The sequence below is a fragment of the Motacilla alba genome, chromosome 4, assembly GCF_015832195.1.
Source record: "Motacilla alba alba isolate MOTALB_02 chromosome 4, Motacilla_alba_V1.0_pri, whole genome shotgun sequence".
In the NCBI taxonomy this organism is placed as follows: Eukaryota; Metazoa; Chordata; class Aves; order Passeriformes; family Motacillidae; genus Motacilla; species Motacilla alba.
This window is the reverse complement of record NC_052019.1, coordinates 8,921,755-8,935,950: the sequence shown is the minus strand read 5'-3', so window position 1 is coordinate 8,935,950 and position 14,196 is coordinate 8,921,755. Positions and strand designations below refer to the sequence as shown.

Genomic DNA, 14,196 nt, shown 5'->3' with positions numbered 1-14,196 from the left:
ATCATCCTTTAAAACAAATGTTTAAAATAAGACATTTAAATCAGAATTTGATCTAGCCAAACTCTGTGGTCTGGTTGCTAAAAAGAAAAAGCTAAAGATCAAAAACGTTGAAACTGGTTTTGTTCTAGTTAGAAGGAGTGGTCTTGATCAGAAACATCATGGACACCACTTCAGGAAGTTTCATTACACAACATTAACATATCAAACAAATCTGCAAATATCTAAGTTTTTACCTGCAAACCTTTTGTTTCCAGTCTTGCAAGTGAATGCCAAGTTATTAAGAATTAATAATTTTATTTTTCCCCCTTAAAATTGGCTGGCCTTTGAGGAAAGGTGAATAACAGAAACCAGAAAACTCACATCACTCTATATTAACCAAAGCAGAAAATCCATTTAATAGATATAGAATCCATAAAAAGTCTGTAACATGGATCATATATTTAAGAGTTAGGAAAGTGTTTCCTGCAGCACACACACACAAAAAATTGTCTGCAGTATTTCAAATCATCAGATTTAGGAAAAGGTTTCCTATGACAACTACAAGCCAACATATCCTGCGCTGCTCAACAGGAATAAATAGATGTGGGCAAACCCCAAGGTTTTATCCAGAGCAAGCTCAAAGAAGTAACTTGCTTCTGAGTAGGAGTGATCTAAGCCTGTGAGTAAGGAAACAGCCTCCACTCGTTGCGCACTTACACGCACCAGAGAGCTTTTTACATTCTTGTAAACAGAATCACAGCTCAAAAATCAGTGACAACATGATAAGGTTTTCTAAAGAGCCAAGAAAACTGCTTGAACTTCTCAGATCCAGAGGCAGCAGCAGCACTGCAATAAATTCCAGTCTGCAAGGGCAGACAGAGGCAACTGCTGCTATTGTGCCATGGGCAGACAAAAGAGAAACTGCAAAGTGAGACTGTGCAGGGGAAACTAAAGCAGGGCCTGAAACAGCTGAACATACAGACAGCAAGCACAGGAGGGTGAACTGCAGCAAAGACCCAAAGCATTGAGGAATAACAAAGCACAGCAGAAAGATCTTGCCTCGACATGGACACAGATCAAGGGCCTTGTGAGACACTCCTACAAGAGTGTACAAGAATGTACAAGAGTGTACAAGAGTGTACCCCGCTTATCTGCTAACACCCATAAGGATGAGGCTGAACCACCCAGGTCCATATAAATGTGAAGGACATAGCTCTTAGGGAAAAGTGTTGGGACTGCTATGGATCTGACCAATGTCATGGCTTTGTACAGCTCATCCTGGTTATTTCAGCCCTCCTGTGATTGAGAACATGAGCCCTGGGACTCTGCTCCCTGCATCAAAACACTTTTGGTTTTTATATTGTCCAAAGGGCAAACCATGCAAAATCAAAACAACAACAACAACAAAACCCCAACAAAAACAAACAAACAAAAATGCACAAAAACCCCAAACAAAAAAACCCAAAACCAACAACAAAAAACAAACAAAACCACCACCACCACCAACAAAGCAGGGAAAAACCTTACACTAGAAATAAATGGACCCCATTCTATTTCCCCTAGCTAAACTAACTATTTTCATGTGTGTAAACAGAAAACAAGACTGAAAAAGGAATGCTGTGTTTCAAGTCAGAGCCTCAGTGCAGACAGATGGCCACATATGTACGTCATAGACATGAGTTCATCCAGTTTTGGGAATCCTGGCAGCCCTCGGGCCAACCTCTCAGTGAGTTTGTCATTGCAGCAGTAAAACACGAGGAACATTATCTCATCAGAACATCCAACACAGTGATGTATAGAAAGGATGTTTAGTCCTGCCCATGGAAGCAGTGTAAACATGCCTGGAGCTCATAATTACTGTTGATCCATGAGTCACAAAAGCATCAACACTTCAGTTGTTCAGCATAAAAATCAGATTTTTGGACACACACATAGATTTCTGGCGGCATCTTATGTAGCAGGGAGCATGTCAGATTATTTTACAGGTTATTTTCCCCCCTTTTGCTCTGCATGATCTACAGCAAAGAAAATGTGAACTTACTGCTTTTTTTTTCCAGCCTACAGCAGCCAGAGGATCACTTACTAATTTCTAATTAGGTCTGTTTAGGTAAATCACCTCAAGGCAATTCCAACATTTTCCAAGTATCATTATGTCACAACTTACCCTCCAGAACAATTAGTGGAGGCTTAAGACCGTGGGGTAAACCACAGCTTGATTGGCTGAATGACATCTGGAGTTCACAAGTGAAAAATACAATTTCTTACAAATTGAGCAGAGGTCACTATTTAGAAAATGACAGAACCCCCCAATATGTTGTATAGTCTTGTCCACAGAGAATTACTCTTTTAAATACAAAAACTCATAAGATTTTCACTAATGTTACAGAAATAGAACTATTACATTTAGAGAAATTGTTCTTACCCCCTCAACAAATAATTCACACTTAAAAATGAAATTTTAATATGGACATTTATGAACCCTTCATTAATCTAACCATACTGTTCACCTTTCTTTCTTTCTGCTTTCCTAGGAGTAATTTCACTTTCTTTTTGTTTCTAGGCAGTATCTGATCCCTTTTTTTCATGCACTCTATGATGCATCTCACACATGATGGTAAGTTGTGATGTGCACAGAATTACTTATTCAAAACAGCTTTGTCAAGAGTTCTTTAACAAAATCTGAGGTTAAATTTTTCCCACATGGGTTTAATCACATCTATCCTGTAATACCCCACTGAGAAAGAGTTAAAGTGAACTTCACCTTATATTTCATGTTGAAACCAGTACAGTATGGAAAATAAAGTTTCTTTTCTTTATATTAAGTCGTGCAGAGCATACCTGTTGTTCATACAGTACTTAATAAGCCCTCGTGATTGTGCAACCCCAAAAAGAACAAGTGTGCCACAGCACAAAGCAGCTGCTTTATCAACAAACTGGGTAAGAGTGCAGGAGAGGCAATCCAGGAAAAGCCAGGTGCTAGAAACACGGCAAGACGTGACTCATTCCTTGGCACCAGCTTCTTTGACTGAATTCCCAGGAATTCCTCTGCATTTCAGAATTGACAAAAGGAAAGAGTCATCTCAGGGCATTCCCAAGTACATGTGGGATCAGTTTCTTACTCAGCACTTACGCAGGTCAAATTTCCCTGAAGTCAGTGGTGTTTTCCTGGGGGAATGCTGCCTTCATCCAAGGCACCAGTAATAGCAAATTTTCAGTAATGCTCCACTTTAATATACTAACACCATACTGCAAGTGTAACTGTCTTATAAAGGATTCTATTTGGCAGCTAACTAAATTCCCTGATGCTTGGTGTGAGGATATCACTGCCCCATCTGCAAACGTGGGATGGCTGAGTTTCCTTGTAGCTTGCTAATTAATTGGCAGGAAACCAAACATTTCTCCAGTACCAGGGCTTCATCATACGTTTCTACAAAATATTTTGACAGTCAGCAAAAGCAATCTTGCTCCAAATTCTTCAGTTAGCTCTGACTGTAACACAATAATGAAAATGTAACATGAAGTCTATGTGTTTTTTTCTCTTTTCTTTCTAATGTATATGAAAATGACAAAGTACAGGTATTTTAAAGCAGGAACTTAACTTTCTTCACACAAAATCAGCATCTTAAGGGCATAGAATATAATTTTGTACAAGTAAAAAATAAAAAATTAAAAAATTATATTCTCTCAAGTTCCACACTTTTTTCATTGTCCTAAATCTTTTGATATTTACAGTATTAGATGAAATAGTAAATATGCCAGGGACCTGTACCACAAACAAGTGCTTTACCCTTTTCTGTCACACAGGGTCTTCTGTGAAATAAACTCTATAAAATTCAGTTATATTTTTAGAAACAGCTAACAGACTGATTTGAATTTATTACTCCTAATTCTTACTCGAATAATTAAGGTGACAAAGTAATGACTTTCCACTTCAAAAAACTTGATTGAATCACAGGATAATTCACGTTAAGAGGAACCTCAGGAGGTCTCTAGCCATCACCAGGGTGACTGACAGTCTCAACTTTGAAGATGTTCCCATTCCTGTAAATTATTCCCCACAAATTATTAATTGCTGTCTGTTTATCCTGAGACCTGCTAACACAGGGGGCTGCTCTCTATCACATTGTCTTAAGTCTTCTCTTTTTGCTGCCTCCCTCCAGCAGCATGTGGTTCACTTGGTGTATTTTAGGCACTTAGGCCAGATGTATTTCCTGTGATTGTGCTGAACCTTGCGCACTCAGGCTGTGGGCACACACGGAGCTCCGTGTTGTACACGTTATGATGCATATGCATACACATACACACAATAAATACTATAGCAAATAATAACCAAATGTAACCTGGGACTCATTTTTGTACTGGTTTAAGGCTCTTGTTTCCATCAGAACGGTAACATGGACATAACTAAACCAATCCAAAACATGCTTTCTCTCAGTCCGGCTTACATATGAGTACGTACACCAGCGTTACTCCCCGCCAGTGATATTCTTGATTAACAAGTTCTGTCTCTATGCTGCCAAGGAAAGTTCTCCACCATAGGGGCAGCCGATGGGCAGCAGTCTATTCAGTGTGAAGCAGCTGCTTTTGCTCTCATTAACTCGTCCCGAGAGTATAAACACTGGCTGGTGATACAGATTTAGATGATCGAAGATTTTGGTCTTTGCTAAGGAAGTTCCTCTTCCACACCTGCACAGGAACGCGGCTTGTGAGGGGTACGCGCTGCTCTGTCTGGATCCGGAGCCATCCCCACAACCATCAGAGGATTCCCGGGCCGTTTCTTCTCCGGCTGCTGCCCCGGGGCCGGGGCCGTTCGGGCAGGCGGAGCGGGGAGAGCGGAGAGCCCGGGGGTCGCCGCCAGCGGGGAAAGTCCCGCTGCGAGCCGGGAATTCCCGCAGCGGCGCCGGGAGGACGCGGCGCTGCGGGGCTTTCGCAACGCGGAGCCAGCGCCGCCCGCCGGCCCCGAGGGACCCCCGGAGCGCCGGGAGCCCTCCTCCCCCTCAGCCCCCTCCTGCAGCCGCCGGCCCGCATTCCCCTCGCCCAGCCGGGACTTCCCCCGTGCCCTCGGAGCCTCCCGCTCGCCCCGCTCCCTCGCCCCCAGGTTTCTGCCCCCGCCCCCGGTGCCGGTTCTCCCGCTCGCCCCTGCCGGGATTCCCCGGGCAGCGCTGCCCCCGGGGCCGCATCCCGCGCGGGCCGCGGGGGAAAGGGCTCTCCGCACGGCCGGGGCTCTCCCCCGAGGGCGGAGCGCGGCCCGGCCCCGCCCCAGCCGCAGAATAAAGCCGCGGCACAGGCGGGCCCTGCGAGCCCTTAAAGGGAGCCGCTGCCTCCTCCCCCGGCGGGAAAGGCGGAAGAGCGAAGCCGCTGCCTCCGTTCCGCTGCGCTCCGGGGTTTTATGCACCTGTCCGGGCTCCTGCTCGCCCTGGAGAAGGAACAGAAGGGAGCTGCCCCGGCCATGTGCTCGGTAAGCGAGGCCGGCAGCACAGACCCCTTGGTGACCCGCTTCAGGCAGGTGGAGGAGACGCTGGAGAAGCTGCGCCGGGAAAACAGGAGCTTGAAGAATAAAGTGCCTCGGTACAACGCTCTCTGCACCTTGTACCACGAGTCCGTGCAGCAGCTGAAGCACGTCCAGCTGCAGCTGGCGGCCAAGGAGGCGACGATCCGAGAGCTGCGGGGCAGCCTGGCCCGGCAGCGGCAGCCCCCGGCGGCGGGCGGGGATGCGGCGGCGGGCGCGGAGCCGGCCCGCTCGCTGGTGGAGAGCCTGCTGGAGCAGCTGGAGCAGGCCCGCGACAGCGAGCGGCTCTCGGCGCGGAGAGCGGAGGCGCTGGGCCAGGTAAAGGCGCGGGCGCGCAGGGAGCGGTGCAGCATCGGCCGCCTCGGGAGCGCGGCGGGGCGGCGGCGCTGCGGGCGGAGGCTGCGGGCGCTCTGCCCCGGAGCCCTCGCTGGCGCTGCTGCAGCTGGGGGGGCGCAGGAACCAGCGCTGACAGCGGGGCGGCTGAGCCAGGGCTTGAGCCCCTCCGAGCGCTGCCCGAAGCAACTCGGCCGTTTGTGTGCAAAGGGGGCGCCCCTTGCGTTCACTTCAAAAAGGCAAACCATGAAATCTAAACCAAAAATGTAGCGGGGCACTATAGCTCCTCATTCAACTATTTTCATAAGGAGAAAGAAAGAAAAACAGTAGAACACTCCCTGAATTTATTAGATGCAACAATTTTGTTCTCATAGATAATCAGCTGATGCCACCAGTTTTTCTATTGCAGTGTTTTGTTTGAAGTGCTCTTAAAAATGGATTTTTGTATTGATAGTGAGGTAGCACGTTCATATTTGAAGAAGTAACTGAGAAGTCTGGAGAGACAGATTAAGGAAATCAGTATCTTTCTTGAAAGGAAAAAACCTGAAAACTGCATCCCTCCCCATCCAGCACCAGTGCTGTTTTGGTTACTGTCATTAAGAGTTTCCCAGGTTCAGTCTGAAATTCTCAAAGATTTGTAAAGCATTTATTTCTAGATGAAGCTGCATGAAGTAATTTCCAAACTGAGCAGCAGTACTTAAAAGTGAAACAAGTGTTTTTGTCATAAGTAATCTCTTGACCTAATGCTTATACAAAACATTTTCCATATATGACACTCACCTAAAATACATATTTCAAAGTTCATGTTTGGAAATTTGTTATAAGAGATGATCTCACTGACACTTTGCAGACATATGACAAACCTATGGTATCTGAACATATTTGAAAGTCTGATGCTGAATATCTTTAAAGGGGAAGTTTAGCATTCAGCATGAAGCTAAAGAATGGAAATGTCAGTAATAAGAACAAGTGCTATTTATCCATGTCAAATGTTAATGTTTATTTCTTGAAAGAATAAAATGCTATGCCCCATCAGAACACTGATATAATTGGCACTAAATAATAACCAAAAAAAAAAGACATTTTTGTGAAGCCAGAGGCCAGTGTGCTGGCAAAGAGTGTTCCTGGTGATTTACTGCTCTCTCTATTAGCACTCCTGGGAACTGGAGTGGTAGAGCTGGTGCAGCTGTCTCATGGTCTGCACTGGCATCCAGAGATCCTCAATTCTGGAAGAGCAGTGCTGCAGAGTTTTCTGGTACCAGCATCTGCTGCTTCTTGAGGGTGTGTAAAAACCAGCTTGTGTGTTTACAAAGCCAGAACCAGTGCCTTTCAGGTGCATGGAACTCCAGGTGGTTTGTACCAGTCACCAAGTAAACCTCTTCCTTCTCAAAACACCTGCAAAGATGCTTAATGCAGTGTGGATGATCCCACAGAGCTCCCAATAGGACAAGGAGATGCAGAAACAAGGTACACAGTTGTTTCCAGGGTGTGTCAGACCCCCTTGTGTACCTGGGGGTCAGCTGTGGCCAAACTAGAGCCACTGCTGCCACATGGATTTTATTTTCTGCTTGTTTGTCCTTACCTTACCATTCCCATCCTTTCCTAGGTGGGAAAGTTGCTCTGTTTTGTCCTTGTGACAGTGCCAGGCAGTGAATACACTTCACTGGATTTGATGACTTAACAGTTCCTTTTTTCCTTTTGAGGAAAATCTCTATTATCTGGTAGTTTAGTGTACAGGACCTGTAAGTATTTTTCAGTCTCCACAGTTATTCATCTTAAATTACTTTGTTTCTTGTTTTTTTTGTTGCTGCTGTACAGTCATAAAATCCTCCTGAATTTTTGCTGCTTGTTCATCCATTCTACTCATTAGAAAGTGTTTCCATGGCTGCCTGAGCAGTTCTTGATTGATTGACCCAACAGTTCCAAGGTCTTGTGATCATACAGAAATGAAATTGATTTAGTCTACTTTTTAAGTACTTTGCAAGGAGTGCAGGAGCAATAAGGAATTGCTGCAATATTGAAGTCAGTCAATATATTTTGGCTTTTGACTTTATTTTGCTTTTAAATAACTTCCCCTCCCCCCTCTGTTTAGGAAGTGCAGAAGTTGAATCAGCAGCTAGAGGACAAAAATGGAGAGATACAGCAGATGATAAATCAGCCTCCATATGAAAAGGAGAGAGAAATCTTACGATTGCAGAAGACTTTGGCAGAGAGGGAGAAGGCTCAGGCCACCAGTGATGTTTTGTGCCGTTCCCTCACTGATGAAACTCACCAGCTTCAACGCAAATTAGCATCCACAGCAGAGATGTGTCAACATCTGGCAAAATGTCTAGAAGAGAAGCAAAGAAAAGAGAAGGGGAATTCAGATGACCAGACACCTACAGAAAGATCTAATCAGGTATTCTTACAGCTACTGTGTGTATCTTTAAAGTCTTATTAACTTCTGAGATGTTAGTTACAGATGATATATGTAACTGGGGAATGGTGAGAACAGCCCTTGAAATGATTTCATGTAGGGTGTTTAGACTGCCATGGCAATGGTAAATAATTCTGTGCATCTGAAATTTAGGATGGACCACGTCTTTGGCTATCTCATCATCAGAGGCTTTTTTTGGAGAGGAGAAGAACTTGAGAGGTTTTGTCCAACCTCAGCAATTCCATGATCCCAGTTCTTCCCTCAATATACAGGAGACAGTACCTACCTTATACCACCCCTGCTTCTGTGCAGCACTAGGTGGTGCTGTGATTTTGAAGCCAGTCTCTCCTGATTACTTGTTTAAGTATTGAAATCACAGAACAAAATAGAGATATTTCAAAGTAGTATTTACATGAAGAACTCTTAACATGTGGTCTTCTTGGATCAGGATTTGGCATTGCACACGTAGCACAGACCTACAGAAAGTTGGTTAGTGGAATATGAGTCAAGGTGTTTAACCTTTTTTTTTTTTGCTCTGGGATTCCCCCTGGCCTCTGAGTGCAGGGCAATGCTTCTCTTCAGGAGGAATGTTTAAAAAAAAAGCTTCATAATAGGACAGTGTGAGAAGTGCTACTGCAGGGCACAAAGAAACCCCTGGATTTTGGTGTACTTTGCTAATGGCTGTTGAGGCTTCAGGTAAAGTTCTCAGCATGGGGTAAAGGTAGATCATTGTTCTGTTGTTCCAGAAGTCCTGATGGCTGAGAGTCATTCATTAAAATTAGGTAATTCATTGAAACACCATAAGGAAATAACATTAGCAGTGTGGCCTCTAGTAACAGATCAGAGCAGTCAGTAGGGTGCTCCAGACAGTTCTCACAGAAATGAATAATTCTGATTTTTGCTCTTACTGCTACACCGTGGTAATGCTGTTTTCTGCATGACCACTCATCTGTGCTGTTGTGATGAACTCTATACATACTCATGTCTGCTTTGTCAAACATCCCAGAAGTGTTTCCAAAGAAAACTTACATTAAAGTTACTTGTAAGAAATAGGGGTTGAGTAGATAGAAGAAAAAAGGACTTTTTAAGGGACTTGAAGCATTTGGCATTATCATATTTAACGTGTAATTGATAGACAGGAAACTTGATTGACTTTGATATATGCAATAAGAAGCTAACCTTGTACAGTGGGGACTTCCCTGTTGAAGAGGAGAAATTTCAGATGCCATTACTAGCTGATTCTAGGGAATTTTGCAAAAAAGTGTTCTGTATTACTCACGTACATCGGGGTTTTTTTAAGCAGATGTCACAACTGTAAAAAAGAGGTATCATTTTAGTCAATTATTTAGCAAGCAGGGTTTTTTCCCCTCAGTAATTTCTTCCTAGTACTGGCCAAAATTGACAGTAATAACAAAGCAAGATGAAGGCATATCTGTGCCTTTGTCATGTGTTCTCCCAATCCAGACAAGTAGTTTTGTGTAAACTCTTAAATGCTGTTGTCATGAGGTCTATTTAATAGCAGTACCAAGGTCATAAAAACCTAGATGTATGTCATTACACATCACATAAAAAAAAAAAAAGATTACTTCCAGTTAACAGCACAGCCAAACAGCATCTGAGATTTTTATGTTAAAGTAACACCTGACTTTATCTGAAAATTACAGCTTTTAGACAATGAAACTTCACTTCAAGCTCTTATCTGCAACTTACAAGAGGAAAACAGGATGTTAAAACAAAAAGTAGCTCACGTAAGTACTTTCATTTTGTTACAGATTAATATTTGTTAAGTGTTTTGTATTAGAGTAAATTGGGAATAGATAAGTCTGGTTAATCTAATGACATGGCAGTTTAAAGCAAGACAGTTTTTCTTAGTCCTTTCAACACGGCACATAATTTTGGTTTCCTTAGCTAAGAACAACTTATTACATAATTTGTAACACGCTGGATTTTTGTTAAAAATACAGTGCATAAGAAAATTTTCATGTTCCTTCCGTGGATCAGTATTGCACCCCAGAAGAACTAGGCCCACTAGACCCCTCCCTTTGCACATTATTTAATATTGTCCCTTTGGACTGGGAGATGGGAAGGCTGCCCGCGAAGAGTCTGCACAATCATCTCCTGCTCTCCTGTACAGTGACTTACTCACCTCAGGGGTGGAGTCAGCATGTTCCATTATCCCCCAGAGGATTTTGGTCCTGCACATACAGACGGCCTATGAAAGTTGGAAGTTTGTGTCTCCCTGTTCCTCATGCCTGTCCTGGATGAACTTTCAGGTGGAAGATTTGAATGCAAAGTGGCAGAAGTACGACGCCAGCAGGGACGAGTACGTGAAGCGACTCCACCTGCAGCTGAAGGAGATGAAGTCACAGCTGGAGCAGCACCACGGAGGAACTCTAGCACAAAGGAATTCTGACCTGATGCACAAGGAGATATTCCGCTTAAACAAACTACTGGAAGAGAAAATGAATGAGTGCATAAAAACCAAGAGAGAACTGGAAGACATGAAGAAAGCTCGTGAAGGAGATAATGAGCGCATACAAATGCTGGAGCAACAGGTCATTACGTTTCTTTTTCCTAGAGATGGGAATTCTTAGTTTCTTCCCAGACCACTAAAGTCCAAGGGGGAAAAAGGGATTCCTTTTTGGACATTTGCCTGTCTGTGCATGTTTGGCTATACAGATACAACAGAGATTTAAAGGAAACTCACTAGTTAAAGAACTCCAAGCAGTTCTGCTGGCCTTAATACAGAATATGAATGATCTGTAAAAGAAATACAAACACCTTTTAAATACACATACTATAGAGAAGATAATACTGAGATTCTGGGAATAAGTAACAAAGGAATTATAGTCTCAGCTTTTCAATCTAACCTGCCAATGCTCTAATGTATAAAATATTAACATAATAATTCTATTTCAGGTCCTGGTTTATAAGGACGATTTCACATCTGAGAGATCAGACAGAGAACGAGCACAGAGTAGAATACAAGAACTTCAGGCAGAAGTTGCATGTCTGCAACACCAGCTAGCAAGAAAACAGGTAAGAAAGCAGTGTCCTCCTTCTTTAAGCATGCCAACAGGATTTGGGACTAAAGTGTACTTTTAAATATATTTAAAAATATTTTAGTATTTCTAAAACAGTTTCAGCAGCTATCAAAAACTGTGATTATTTCATAGTCAGTTCAGGTAGAGATGCTTCCCAGTTCGGATGTAATACCCCTTTCCAGTCCTTTTTTGTTCTGTTTTTGGATCAACATTGGAAAGGTGAATTCTTAGAAGGTGCAGGAAAGCCATGACTCTTGCCATCTTTAAATTAGCACACTGGCTGTATTCTGTGTTTTCTACAAACCTTCTTTACAACAATATTAATAACACTGCAAAAATGGATTAATAATTTATTTACAAGGCCTCAGATAAATATTTGAGTGGTGTTTCAGATCAAGGTGATAAAATATCACCTGTTAAAAATGTATTTTTGTTGCATCTTTTTCAAGAGCTCTTCTTTGTCTTTCTAGGACTCAAGAGACACAAGTAGTCATTTCAGAGTTCACGCTGGTAACCAAAACCATTTGTACGTTCAGACCAATGTCGAACACCTACGAGGCAACAGCCCAGGCCAGACAGGCACGAGAAGAACAAAATCACAGTCTGAACAAGCTTCTCCTCCTGGGGACAATGGAAACTTAGGATCTGAAGGCAGGGCACAGGGTGAACTCAGATGTCCTCATTGCATGAGGTTTTTCAGTGATGAACTCAGTGATGAATTCCTCAAGCACGTTGCTGAATGTTGTCAGTGACCACAGGATGTGAGGGGTGTAAGTCAATCACTACTTTTATAGACATAAAACTTGCTCTATACATGTATCTCCTACAGTCCTAAAACAGAGTAATTCAAATGGAGAGCTCTGGGGAATGAGGAGGATGAACAATATCTACCTCTTACTTGATTTTGCCTTCTCTTGGACTGTGTGAAAGGCTTCAAGAGAAAGCAAAGTGTTTTTCTGAAGAACTATTTTTGACAGCTACAAGGAAAGCAAGTGTAATGGAGATTCTACTACAAACTAAACTGAAACCTACGGTGGTAGTTTAGCTTCAGAGTGCAGCTTGACTTTATTTGGGTCTAATCTTCTACCACAGTCTGATGGCTTGTGAAAAGAATTACTGAACTTGAAATTTTCCTCCTCTTCCGAAAAATGTAGGCTGAAGAACAGGAAGGAATATTTTGGCAGAAGATGGGAAAAATCTTATTGTGCTTTATCTGGATTAAAAGCGAAAGTATTTTCTTGACTCTTGAGGCTGAACTTTCAGACATCTCATCTGAAAATCCATCTGTTTAACTGAAATCAGAAGAAGTAAAGAAAACATAAAAGGGCTGGTTATTGACTAAAACTAGCCTGCCTTTTTTTGCACAGAAACAAGGTACAGGGATATTTATATTGTCTGTGCCATAAGTATATATCTTACAGATTTGTAAATGGATATTTGTGTAATTATTGTTTGTATTCCTATTTGACCTAAGGATTATTTTTATAATAAAAGTGATTGTGCATTCGCTTTACTACAAAAGGTGTCCAAAAAAATCTCTTTTGGTGTAAGTATTTAAATGTGAAATAGTGAACTATACTAAGGGCTAATTAAATGTCATGGTTTCAGATATGAGTTATTTCATTACTTTAGTGATAACCAGCTTCTCAGACTATTTTCAAATATGTTGAAAAAAATCACTCCTCATCTCTGAGCAGAAGATTGACATTTCAGAGGCACAGGAACACACTGAACCCCCTACCCTGCCACACACGTGACTATGTCAATGCTAACTTAAATTTCTTCTTATGCCGTCTGCACTTGAGAGAGCTTCAACAAATAGCAGGGAACTGTTTTGAGAAGGAGTATCAGCAATAATTAAAGTGTACAAATATAAGAGTGCCACAGGTTTTTGCAGCCTTAGCTCCAGGTGTAGATGAAATTGTTTTCTCACTGTGTCAGAGCAAGAGTTAAGGATGAGATGGAAAGAAAAGGCCTAATGCAACCATGGCACTTCCTAATTAAAGAAAACTTACTTTGTGTAACAAGACTTTTATCTGCAGCTTTGCTTCATTCCACTTTCCACACTTCAAAAGGAATGTGGATTTTTTTCTGGATATTTCTTTTCTGGGATTCTCTTGCAGCCCCAAAGGAAGATGATGGTTTATGCCACTCTTATCTTAGGTGGGATATTACCAAAAGCAATGCCTGGGCCCTTGCATGCAGCAATGGTTACTTTTAATCTAATCTACAACTGACTGCAATCGTGTCATTCACTACCAGCTTGTTCTTCCCAACACAACATGCACAAACATGCAGAAAGTTTTGGGTTTTTTTTTTTTTTTAGTGACCATTTTTTACATTGCCTTTTAAGGTCTTAGAGATCAGATGCAGCCCAGAGAATATAAGCTGGGAAACATGATTAAACTTCCTGTGGCATAAGCTAATCTTACTTTTTTGACTGTTCTCACTAGACAAGCCTGGTTTACAGCTTCAGTGTTTATCAGTATGATAATGCCAGTGATTGATACAGCAAAACAGGGACTTGAGTTTTGTACTGATTCACACTAGAAGACAAGAAAACAAATAGAACAGTAAAGTAAATTAGGTCTTGGCGGTACCTTTTTTGACTTGCATTGAGATGATGACTGCTTTAAAATGTATCAGGAGCTGAAATCTGCTATAGGTATTTATATTAATCTCTGTGGGTATAGTTGGATAGACTGACCTACAATAAGAAATAATAATTTCTAATAAGAAATAGATGCAGGACTTAGATAGGAGAATGTGCAGTACACAAAAAATTAATAGTGCCTACTCTTGTGGATTTAAATTCTGTGAATTAGTCCCTAGTCAAAGCAGAGGTTAGTTTCACACTAATCCTGGGAAAGGAGAGCACTTCAGTGCTGGAAAACTCCAGCAAGGACAACACTGGA

General features: G+C 42.3%; 1 protein-coding gene across 3 annotated transcripts; it reads left to right on the top strand.

The window, feature by feature from the left end:
• Nucleotides 1-5,283: 5,283 nt before the first annotated feature.
• Nucleotides 5,284-12,802, top strand: TNIP2 (TNFAIP3 interacting protein 2). Of its 3 annotated transcripts, XM_038134210.1 has the most exons (7): nucleotides 5,285-5,806; nucleotides 7,914-8,219; nucleotides 9,902-9,985; nucleotides 10,511-10,792; nucleotides 11,157-11,276; nucleotides 11,752-12,051; nucleotides 12,436-12,802. In XM_038134210.1, exons 1-6 carry the CDS (start codon nucleotides 5,369-5,371, stop codon nucleotides 12,031-12,033), a joined length of 1,512 nt encoding a protein of 503 aa, XP_037990138.1. In that variant the 5' UTR covers nucleotides 5,285-5,368; the 3' UTR covers nucleotides 12,034-12,051; nucleotides 12,436-12,802. The 3 variants fall into 3 exon arrangements, with proteins under 3 accessions (XP_037990139.1, XP_037990138.1, XP_037990137.1); XM_038134209.1 differs by having other exon boundaries at nucleotides 11,752-12,802; XM_038134211.1 differs by lacking the exon at nucleotides 10,511-10,792 and having other exon boundaries at nucleotides 5,284-5,806; nucleotides 11,752-12,802.
• The last annotated feature ends 1,394 nt before the right edge of the window (nucleotides 12,803-14,196 follow it).

Coding starts and splice junctions, on each gene's coding strand:
- TNIP2 (XM_038134210.1), top strand. CDS start 5,369: ATGCACCTGTCCGGGCTCCTGCTCGCCCTGGAGAAGGAACAGAAGGGA. Junction 5,807..7,913: donor GAGCGGAGGCGCTGGGCCAG/GTAAAGGCGCGG, acceptor CCCTCTGTTTAG/GAAGTGCAGAAGTTGAATCA. Junction 10,793..11,156: donor TACAAATGCTGGAGCAACAG/GTCATTACGTTT, acceptor ATTCTATTTCAG/GTCCTGGTTTATAAGGACGA.